The 12,074-nt window shown below is 44.3% G+C and overlaps 1 protein-coding gene across 9 annotated transcripts in view; it reads right to left on the reverse strand.

Annotated features, from left to right (window-relative positions):
• Positions 1 to 12,074, reverse strand: part of CTC1 (CST telomere replication complex component 1) — a 63,637-nt gene that overhangs the window by 29,680 nt on the left and 21,883 nt on the right. For 7 of the 9 annotated variants that reach the window (XR_014787896.1, XM_084835343.1, XM_084835341.1 and 4 more), the window contains 4 exons: positions 7,877 to 8,008; positions 7,548 to 7,612; positions 561 to 667; positions 160 to 325 (listed from right to left, as the gene is read on the reverse strand). Coding sequence is in view for 8 of the 9 variants with exons in the window: in XM_084835343.1 (XP_084691469.1) it covers positions 160 to 325; positions 561 to 667; positions 7,548 to 7,612; positions 7,877 to 8,008 (470 nt within the window). In the remaining variant the exon portion in view is untranslated. The remainder of the gene's footprint in view (positions 1 to 159; positions 326 to 560; positions 668 to 7,547; positions 7,613 to 7,876; positions 8,009 to 12,074) is intronic. The other 2 variants (XM_084835342.1, XM_084835349.1) reach the window with 1 other exon arrangement.

Genomic DNA, 12,074 nt, shown 5'->3' on the forward strand with positions numbered 1-12,074 from the left:
AGCTGCCTGGAAAAATTGGATTATTATTTTTTTAAACAAACTCTGATAACAAGAAATCACAAAGTGGGGAGATAGGAGGTTACTAGCTCAGGTAGCCACACATCAACCAGCCCATAGTATGTTTAAGCCTGCTTCAATCCCTTTTGGAACAAGACATACCTGGAAACTTTGCGCTGCAGGTTCTGGAAGAGAATCCTGGCTCCAGGCAGCAAACCCCAAAGATATGGCAGGTAAGTGGCATCAACATACACATCCAGCAGAACTGAGGAACCAGCAGCAGGGGATATGCTCAGCTTCACTGTGTAATCCCAGGGGAACAGGTTACCTAAATGTTCAGAACACTTTGTTTTCACCCAGTAGATACCCACACCTTGGTACTTCTTAGAAAGGCTAGTTCCATCAACTATGCATCCGAGCATTTACTCAGTGTTCACCTAAAGAGGACCTAGTTCTCCGCTTGCAGAATCATTCTCCTCCCTCAATACACACCTATCAAGGCAAAGCAATGTTCATAAGACCATCTAGACTCATCTTTCTTCCAGTGTATTTCAGATTCTCACCCTTCTGCTGGGTACAGAAATCAGTTGCTGACTTCTTTCCAGCAAGAGATTCACATGAACTCCTCTCCATTATTTCTCCAGAGAAAGAGACCAGAGAGCCTGTGAAACTGATGAGAGGGAATAAAGAGTTTTAACAGATCTTCAAATACTTGACAGAACATCACCAGATTCTCAGTGCAACAATGTGTTTTGTATTTGAACATTCAAATAACCCATACTGGGTTAGATCCAGACTTAGTCATATTTAGAGTAGACCCACGGAAGTCAGTAAGATTTCAATTGGTCTGCTCTATCTATGATTAAGTCTGGATCCAAGCCATTACCTTCAAGTACATGCAGGCAACAACCTATTTACTTAAAACATTTGTACGTTGCCTTTCCAAAGCTCTAGATGGCGCATGCTAAAAACAATTCAAATCAATTTCACCTAGGGATGGACGAAAGGGACTTACCTGGTCCTGCAGCTTGCTTTGCGGTGGCGGGGGAAGCGCTTCGGTTCTCCTCCCGAAGTTCAGGTGAGGGGGGGAGGCGCCCCGCCTTGCCCGGCCGAAATTCAGGCCGGGGAGGAGCGCCCCATCTACCCGGCCGCGAAAAAAAAAAGTAAAAAAAACCCCCAACCACACCCATGATAGGCTACGTGACGATTTACGTAGCCTATCACGGCTAGATTTCCAAAGTCAGCCGTGATAGGCTACGTACATCATCACGTAGCCTATGACGGGTGACTTTGAAAAAAAAAAAAAGCGCGTACGCACATGGTGGCGCCCATGGGGCGCCGCCATTTGCGTTCCTTAGTTTGGCATGTCTAGTCTACGTAAAGATTTACGTAGACTACGATGAAAATAAGGGAACGCTATTTGCGTTAGATGTGCCTTAGACGTGCCAAACTAAGGAACGCAAATGGCGGTGCCCCATGGGTGCCGCCATTTGCGTACGCGCTTTTTTTTTTCTCTTCAAAGTCACCCATGATGGGCTATGTGATGATTTACGTAGCCTATCACGGCTGACTTTGGAAATCTAGCAGTGATAGGCTACGTAAATCGTTACATAGCCTATCACGGGTGTGTGTGTTTTTTACTTTCCTTTTTTATTTTGCAATGGCAGCGGCAGCAGCCGGTCAGAAGACCGGCCGCTGCCGCCGCCCCCGCCAAAACGCCGCTGGGACCCGCCGCCGAGAGGGACGTTCGCACGAGGTAAGTCCCATCCGGGGGGGGCGGGGGGCCGGCGGAGAATTTCACCACCAATTTCGGGGGACCGAATGTGTTGGCATTCAGCCTCCCGGAGATTCATGGAGAAATTCTCTGCCATCCCTAATTTCACCCCCACACTTGAGGATGTAAATGTTTAAACCTATCTGGTGATTCAAAGGAGGCAAATGGAAAAGGACCAATATCTGCTTAAAAGCTTGCTCATGTTAGTATACATGCTGCACCAATCTGCTTTTTAAAAACCAGTAGGTGCATCCTTCAATAGGAGAGAGAGTAATGAGTCTTGTAGATTTAAATACTGAAGCTCATGTACTTCCAGTAGTTCTGGGCTGGCCTACCTCTCACTCGTATCTCCCTTTTTTTCCCTCCCCTCTGTCTTCAGACTATTTCTTTCCTTCTTTGCTTTTAGTTTCTCATGATCTCTTGAGAAAATTTGTAGGATAGGGTAAATTAGTGTTTTGTTGTTGGTTACATGGTGTACATTTGTAAAAAAAAAAAATTAAGAGCAATTAAAATCTTCCAATTAAAAAACAAATTCTTTGCCAAAATTCCGTAATATTTGAAAACCAGATCATAGAATCATAGAATACTAGGGCTGGAAGGAGCCTATAAGACCATGGATTCCAACCCCCTACTCAGTGCAGGAATCTAAGTTAAAGCATCCCTGACAGATGGCTGTCCAGCTTTGTCTTGAATGCCTCCAGTGTGGGAGAGCCCACCACCTCCCTAGGGAATTGGTTCCATTGTTGCATTGCTCTAACATTCAGGAAGCTTTTCCCTGATGCTCAGCCGGAATCTGGCTTCCTGTAACTTGAGCCCATTATTCCGTGTCCTGCACTCTGGGATGATCAAGAAGAGATCCTGGCCTTCCTCTCTGGGACAACCTTTCCAGTACTTGAAGAGCACTATCATACCTCCCCTAAGTCTTCTCTTCTCAAGGCTAAACATGCCCAATTCTTTCAGTCTCTCCTCATAGGGCTTTGTTTCCAGTCCCCTGACCATCTTTGTTGCCCTCCTCTGAACCCTCCCCAGTTTGTCTGCATCCTTCTTGAAGTGCAGCGCCCAGAACTGGACACAGTACTCAAGATGAGGCCTAACCAGTGCTGAGGAGAGGGGAACTAGTACTTCACATGATTTGGAAGCTATACTTCTATTAATGCAGCCCAAAAGAGCATTTGCCTTTTTGGCAGCCACATCACATTGTTGGCTCATATTCAGCTTGTGATCGACAACAATTCCAAGATCCTTCTTGCTTGTAGTATTGTTGAGCCAAGTATCGCCCATCTTGTAACTGTGCACTTGGTTTCTTTTTCCTAGGTGCAGAATTTGGCATGTATCCCTATTAAATGTCATTCTGTCATTTTCTGCCCAGTGCTCCAGCCTATCAAGATCACTTTGAATTCTGTTTCTGTCTTCCAAGGTATTAGCTCTCCCGACCAATTTTGTGTCATCTGCAAATTTGATCAGCATTCCCTGCACCTCCTCCTCCAAGTCATTAATAAAAATGTTGAAGGGCACTGGGCCCAGGACTGAGCCCTGCGGTATCCCGCTCGCTACCTCTCCCCAGTTTGAGAAGATCCCACTGATAATCACTCTTTGAGATGCACCAAACTACCACAATAAACAGAGGTATGTCCAAGTAGGTATAAAGCTAAACAAATTACACTGGGGCAAAGACAGTTCCAATGCATTTTGGAACCACAAAGTACTGTTTTTTTAAAGATAGCTAGGAAATTAATAAATGTTTTCATGGATAGCTAGAAAATAAAAACCTACAAGGCTAGACTACTGCAATGTGTGGTATATGGGGCTACCTTAGAAACTTGTTAGTGCAAAATAGAGCTACCAGGTCTTTCACAGGTGTGCACTTACAGCTGTGTGATGTGTGTAGTCTTGCCTTTTCAATTTCTTTGTCAGTTCTAGCTGTCAATGGCAGCAGTGAAGTAGAGTAGGGAACATACAAGGAAATTCACAAGATGAGGTTGCATAGGCTAATTTGCACACAGTTGTGAAAGACCGGGGGAGAAATAATACTAAGGGGAAGGAGGGACTCAATAGCGCAATTTGGAAGCACCAAAAAGCGCGGGCGGGGGGGAGCCAAAGGGGTAGGTGCTCCAAAAGTGGGGGGGAGAATATCTCCCCCTTGCTGATGTGATTCTCCCAATTGCAAGTGTTGGACTGACACTTCTCAGTGTCCCCTACCTTTTCAACACTTCCTCGAGTCTCTAGCTACTCCGGAAAGGGGAGATAATAACTCCCCCCCAACACACACTTTTGGCAGCTCCTTTTCAGAGCACTTACTACTGTGGTTACTGTGATTCCCTGACAGTTTTAATAAACCCACAAAATGTACGCAAATTTAATGGCTGGTAAGTAAATGGAGTAGAAGCTTGCGCAAGTTTAATGGCAGCAAAGTACATGGTGGGGAAATTTACGCACCTGCACGAACTGCTCCATTACTGCAGGTACGCAAATTTTCCCTCCATTTACTTAGCAGGCCTTAAATTTGCACAAACCTTGCCTCCATTAACTTCCCAACCATTAAATTTCTGTGCATTTCCCTTCCATTTACTTACCATTACCCCCAAATGCACAAATTCTCCCAACAGTTAAAAAAAAAAAAAACACCCTTAGAGGGTGGCAGAATGGGACAGAACAAATGGAGTGCCAGCACCAGCAGGACTTACCCCCTCCCCAATGGGGCCCCATTCACTCTGTCCCATGCAGCTGCCTTCTCAGGTTTTTTTTTAGAACTGTCAGGGAACTGCAGTAACCACTGCAGTAAGTGCTCTGAACAGGAGCTGCGAAAAGGGGGGTAGTTAATATCGCCCCTTTCCAGAATACTGGAGACTTGGAGAACTGTTGAAAAGGTGGGGGGCACTGAGAAGTGTCAGTCCAACACTTCAAATCAAGAGGATCACATTGGCAAGGGGGAGATATTTCCTCCCCTCCTTCTTGGAGCACCTACTCCTTTGGCTCCCCCCCACTTTTTTGGTGCTTCTGAATTGTGCTGTTGGGTCCCTCCTTCCCCTTAGTATTATTTCTGCACCTTAGCAACTGTGTGCAAATTAGCCCATGCAAACTCATCTTGTCAATTTCCTTGTATGTTACCTACTCCCCCTTCCCTGCTCCCTTTGGCAGCTGAAACAGACAAGGAAATTGACCAGACAAGTCTACACATATTAGGCAGCGGTGAAAGCACACTTGTGACAGACAGACAAAGATAATAACAATAATAAAAGTTACAACCCCAATTGCGTATTTTTGAGGTACCAATTTTTTCCCCAGATGCTGGGGCAGTCATTGGCAAGATCACGAAAAGCAAGTGGCGTAGGCTTTTTTGCCGCTCTTGCTGAGTGACTCTGTAGCCAATAACAACAACCCATGATAAAATCACTTTCTGAGGTTCAGAGGACAAGACAACACATCGTGGGCAAGTATAACCCTACAACAAGCCATGGGTTCTTGGCATGGCTTGTTCCTGAAAAATAAGCCACCCTGCAAAAAGCACTCTGGGTTCAGATGACACAACAACCAACCATGGCTGGCTATCCATGATGTCATGTGAACCCAGTCATGGGGCTGTTCACACAACACACTAACCCATACTCAGTGGTTGAGCATGGGTTACTTAGATATTTGAGGAAAGGGGCGATTACTCCACTACTGTAATCTATTCCAGGGCAGTCAGTTGTTTCTGTGTCTTTTCTCCGTGCAGATCAAAAGTTGGTGATAGCAAAGACTGCAAAATGGTTAGCAGTTGCTATTAAAATGAGATCTATCCAAGTTTTAATTTTACACAGCTCCTCTGACTGATCAGAATTTATCTGTTTAATTTTTTGTTATGTGAAAATGTGTCTATTAATTTTGGCATTTGTGCTTGATGTACATTTTTAGAATCTAATCCGGGTAACTTCAGTCAATTGTAATTTTGCTTTTATCCTTTGTACATTATATTTTAAATGCAAAGGCCTGTGGCTGATGCAAATATAGGAATCTATATTGTGTAGGCTGTTGTTGAACCGTGATTGTTTGTTGAACTGTGGGTTAGCATGTTGTCTGAACCCAGGACATTTTTCACAGGGTGGCTTGTTAACCATCCAGTGTGGCTTGTTAACCCTGAACAACCCAAGAACAAACCATGGGTTCTCAAGGTGGCTTGTTCACTGCATGGTTAACAAGCCACCCTGTGGAAAATGTCCTGGGTTCAGATAACCCGCTAACCTGCAGTTCAACAAACAACCCACAGTTCAAGAACAATCCACACTCAACCACTGTGTGGAGGTTAGTGTGCTGTGCAAACCCAGTCACTATGTGGGACTGCGCCTGAAAAGTGTCCAGAAACTTCAGTCGGTGCAAAATGTAGTAACCAGCCTGAGGACAGGAACCAGCCTATGCAATGATATTACATCAATATTATATAAGCTTCATTGGCTCTCAGTTTGTCTCTGGACCCAATTGAAGATATTGGTTCTTGCTTTTAAAGCTCTGTTTGGAGCCATGATATTTTAAGTACCATCTCTGCCTGCCTGCCCTCACAGTGGTAATCAGGGGAGCCCTGTTCAATATGCCTCTGCCAGTTGGGGTGCAGAGGAAGGGAGACACATGACAGGGTCTTCTCACAGGTGTCGCCTAGACTGGAATTTTCTGGCCTATAAGATCCTGCTGATTACTTCTTAAAATGTTTTGAGGCATCAACCTAAAACCATTTTTGGATGCACATTTTATGAAAATGCTTCCTGAGCTGGCTTAGCTGTGGCTACCAGTGGCTACTGCCTACTATTGTGTTACTGCTGTGTGGCATTTTTTTTGTTTGGGATTATGTTGATAGCCTCCTGGAGGGCCCCATATGGGATAGAAAGTGCAGGAGAGAACATTTTATTAAATACGTTTTTACATCTAAACCCACATACATAAAACTTTCCTTGGAAGCAAGTCCTGCTGAGCTCAGAACTGGTATAAGTTTATTTTATCGGCTGAAGACTCTAATTATGGCCTTTGAGGAATATTTTGTCAGAAATTACAATGTCTGCATTAACACATATAATAAGCCAGGAAAGTATGCTGTGAATAAGCTGCATGTGAGGTCATGCAGCCCATTTGCTCTCGCTTTGCTCCTCTCTTCATGCAAGTGAGTAAAACAAACCAGGAAAGGAGACAGTCTTGTATGACGTTTGAATCCAGGATTATGGTTAAGTGCACCCAAAATGCCAGGACTGTAAACCAGCTCTAAACCATGGCTTCTTGTGGGTTTGCAAATCCTGGTTTGTTGGGCACACTTAGCCATAATCCTGTGTTTGGATTTCACACAATGCTATCGTCTTCCAGATTTGTTTACCTCCTTGCACAAAGGGAGAAGCAACACCCATGCATAGAGGATGCCAACAGGGTTCAACAGAACACTGCTTTCTCCTCTCCCCATGCCTACATGCAAGCATTCAGCTAGTGCAGACTACCACTAATGTGGACAAGAGGCTGCTGTGTGCCTCATGTCCCCATTCAGCTCTCTCTCATCTTGATACAAGTTACTTGTGTTCTAGAACCAGCATTTGTCATATTCATAGCCAGAAATAAGTTGGCATTAAAGGCCAGAATATCACAACATCTTCGGGTTCGGACAGGTAAAGATTAAATTGGAGAATAAGGTTGATACAAGCTTCCTGTTGCAAAAGCTGATTTACTGGGGTGCATTCTTCCTTATGAATCATCTTTGAATCATTTTCCACAGATGCTGTCATCACCTTCTCAGTAAATAAGAATGGAGGAAATGCTAGCATACCTAGGACTGAGTATCTCTACAATAGAGAACCGTTTTTGTTCCATCTCCGACACTGCTGAAACCAGCTGAAAAACAAACAAGCAAAAATCTTCACCCTTTGCCCTCTCATCAAGCTTCTATTCATCCCTGATCTAGCCTGCTCCTTGTACAGCCAGATTCCTTAACCTAACTGTACTGGCAGTAAAACTGCTCACCCCATCCATGACTAGAACTCCCTACATTATTCATTCTTAGTTCATTCTAAATAAAATAAAAGTTAAATTGGGAAAAAGCATTATTACTGAAGGGACTCAGGAGAACAAGAAACTCAGAACTACAGAGCAGCCTACCTGAAAAATGTGGCTCACATGGTACAAGTGGGCAGTATCTGGGACAGGCAGAAACAAGGAACAGTTCAACGTATTCAAGAGGCTTCCTGATGCCGGTGACAAACTTGACAGTTTATCAAACACAGCCAAGTCCTGCAAAAAACAGTAGTATCAGAGATACACCACAGAATCGAAGAATAAAGGGTTGTGTTTGACTTATACAGAGTTAGAAAAAAATCTACCAATATTTTGTACCAAACTGAAACAAAAGAGAGGAACAAAAAAGGTCTTTAAAAAGGAGAGAGAAGTAGCCCGAAGAATAATAAAAGGCAAAAGGGTAAGATACAAGAACGAAAGGAACAGAGTGAGAAACAGCACAAGAAATGAAGAGGGGTTAGCCATGGGAGGGGTGAGTGGAGGCAGAAAAAAAAGAGGCCTTTGGATTGTAATGCAGGAATGAGCAGAGCTCAGCAAATGTGGAAATTGGGCGGGGATTCTCTTCACTCAGGTGATGCACATAGCTAATCTGAATGGCCCTGCCTACCGGATCAAGTGAGAACAGCCTGGTTTGAAACAGTTTCAGAAGTAGTTTGCCCTCATTTCCAAACAGTTTATGCTGTGGCTGGCTGTGACTTTCCTACCAGGGGTTCTACCTTCTCCAGCTTCCACCTGATGAAACTTAGAAGAAACCCCATGAGGACGTCTTCCTCCACTTTGGTCAATTGTCCTCACTGACACTCCAAGCTTCAACCCCTTTACTCTCTAGTTCAAAGAGACACCCAATATGATCAATACCTCTACCCAGTATAGGAGAAGTAACAAGGAAATAGATTTTCCAATGGTAGTGTAATAAGCCAAACAAACACATGGGATTCTGTATTAAAAACAAACAAAATGTATGAAACACAAGAAGACTTATATATACTATTATTAATAAATCTATACTTGGTCCTAACCTACCTACTCTACCCCTTCTAAATCCTTGTTCCAAAACTCCACTAACCAGATTTAGCTTCTTCAAGCCCTAAGGCCTTATCTGACTAACCAACTGTCAGCTCTCTCCTTTTAAAACTTCTGAATCCCCCACACACACGCCCCCCCTTCACTCACTCTCTAACACTCTATTAACCCTATCTTACCTGTGGCACATTTAACAATGCAAACACATACATTAATATAACAGGCACTGGCCTCCTTATGGGACCATATGCTTGGAGCTATCATCCCCTTGCAATGAGCTGATTCACCAGCTGTGGCCCTATCTGGAGAGGGCAAACCTGGCTTCACTTACTCATGCACTGGTTATATCCAGACTGGAATATTAACATACTCTGTATGAGGAAACTTCACCTAGTTTGAATTGTGGCTGTCAGGATGCTGGTAGGAGCAGAGTGACTAGATCATACAATACCTATCTTACACAATTATACTGGTTACCCGACTAAGAGTGCAGTCCTATCGACTGTGCCCTCGGTGATCGGAAGCGTGCAAACTCAGAGGCATCTAATCATCCAATACAGGGTGGGAGGAGAGGCAGAGGTGATCTCTGCCTCCCTGTCCTCCTCCCCTGCAGATTTTTAGCCTGTCTAGGAAGGACACTTCAGAGGAGGAGAGGAGGAGGCTCAGGATAACTCGTATCCTGGCCTCTCTGGTCTCCTGCCTTCCCCACCCACCCCCTTTCCTCTGCCTCCAAGGTCACTTTTCTGACCTCAGAGGGCAGCTGGTGCAGTTCTTTCCACGCTGACTGCAAGGGGGTAGGAGAGGAGGGTCAGATCTCTGACTCCCCTTTCAGAGGTCAGAGTGCTGTCTCCAACATTGGAAGGGGAAATATGAACAATCTTATGGTCCCTGGGACGCTCACCCAGGGACAATAGGACTGCTCCCTAAGGGTGCAATCCCATGCATGTTTAGACAGAGAAAAGGCCTACAACTCCCAGCATTCCCCAGCCAGCCCTTGCAAGGGCTGATCTCATTTTTTGATCAAGTAACTTCCCTTGTAGACCGTGGGAATGCTGTAGACATCATATACCTCGACTTCAGCAAAGCTTTCGACAAAGTGCCCCATGATATCCTGATGAGCAAACTAGCTCAAAGTGGGCTAGATGAAACAACGATCCGGTGGATCCACAGTTGGCTACAGAATTGGACTCAAAGACTGCTTATCAATGGAACCTTCTCAAATTGGGGAGAGGTAACGAGTGGGGTACCGCAGGGTTCAGTCCTGGGCCCAGTGCCCTTCAACATTTTTATTAATGGCTTGGAGGAGGAGGTGCAGGGAATGCTGATCATATTGGCAGATGACACCAAACTGGGCGGGATAGCTAATACTTTGGAAGACAGAAACAAAATTCAAAGTGATCTGGATCGACTGGAGCGCTGGGCAGAAAACTACAGAATGACATTTAATAGGGATAAATGCCAAGTTCTGCACCTAGGAAAAAGAAACCAAATGCACAGTTACAAGATGGGGGATACGTGGCTCAACAACACTACAAGCGAGAAGGATCTTGGAATTGTTGTCGATCACAAGCTGAATATGAGCCAACAATGTGATGTGGCTGCAAAAAAGGCAAATGCTCTTTTGGGCTGCATTAATAGAAGCATCGCTTCCAAATCCCGGGAAGTACTAGTTCCCCTCTACTCAGCACTGGTTAGGCCTCATCTGGAGTACTGTGTCCAGTTCTGGGCACCACACTTTAAGAAGGATGCAGACAAACTGGAGGGGGTTCAGAGGAGGGCAACAAAGATGATCAGGGGACTGGAAACAAAGCCCGTTGAGGAGAGACTGAAAGAACTGGGCATGTTTAGCCTTGAGAAGAGAAGACTGAGGGGAGATAGGATAGCATTCTTCAAATACTTGAAAGGTTGTCACAGAGAAGAAGGCCAGGATCTCTTCTTGATCATCCCAGAGTGCAGGACACGGAATAATGGGCTCAAGTTACAGGAAGCCAGATTCCGGCTGAACATCAGGAAAAACTTCCTGACTGTAAGAGCAATACAACAATGGAACCAATTACCTGGGGAGGTGGTGGGCTCTCCCACACTGGAGGCCTTCAAGACAAGGCTGGACAGCCATTTGTCAGGGATGCTCTGACTTGGATTCCTGCACTCAGCAGGGGGTTGGACTCGATGGCCTTGTAGGCCCCTTCCAACCCTACTATTCTATGATTCTAGGATTCTAGGATTGCACCCTAAAGTGGTTTATTTTCATCAGTTAGGTAGAGTGCAAATATTCACATTTGAGAAGAGAGCAAATTGGATTGTTATTTACACAGAAAGGTCTCCTTTAACTCAATGTATCTGGAAGAAGGCAAATACTCCGTTCGCAGTTTTAACTATATGGCTAACATGCTTATAGTCAGATTTAATATTAACCAAGCTACTCTTTAAGAGAAACTTACGCTTGTATCAAATTGTGTTCCTTTGTTCATGGAAGGCTCATTGATCCAGTGGAGGCTTCCATGAATGGAAGGTGCAGGAAAGGCAATTTTCACTGATTTTGTTCTATAGCCTCCTACATCCTCCCAAAATCTGCTCCTAGAGTTGGGGGGTGCTTTAGAACAGTGTGGAGGTAGCGCAGACAGCTGCAAAAGACAGGGAGGATTTGTGCAAATAGTTTCCCTTCTGTTCATGGAAGCCTCCACTGGAGCAAAGAAAATTCTGTGAGTGGAGAGACACAATTGGATATAACCCTTCCTATCTATCTATCTATCTATCTATCTATCTATCTATCTATCTCCAAATGATCTGATTTAAAATGTTAAAATCCATTAAAAAAAGCAGGAAATCAAAGAAACCTGGCAATGACTGGCAGATCTCTATCGGCTCATATGAGTTGAGATGGTTCTGACTAAATGCAGACTGAATGCTCTGCAGCTGATGGTGGTGAAGGTGTGAAAGGATACTACCCAGTTGGCTGTCCCAAGATAGAGGACATGGTGCACTTTTTAATGGAATGTTCCCTATATGCAGAGCTGAAGAAGCAATATCTTGAGTCCTTAACAGTTGGGTCCAGTAAGAAATCTTTTTTAAGTGTAACATTATTACTGGCTGGTACAGATTACTATAACGTCCTACAGGACTGCCAAATTTGTCCAATGGGCTTGGAAGAAATGAAAATTATTGACTGGCATAGAAGATTAAGCCTGCTAATACATGATAATACTTTAAGAAATATTGTCTAAACTTTGTGAAATGTTTTAATAGCCCCCTATGAAAT

The sequence above is a fragment of the Heloderma suspectum genome, chromosome 2 (assembly GCF_057233095.1).
Source record: "Heloderma suspectum isolate Gila_16-S chromosome 2, 16-S_ref, whole genome shotgun sequence".
NCBI lineage: Eukaryota > Metazoa > Chordata > Lepidosauria > Squamata > Helodermatidae > Heloderma > Heloderma suspectum.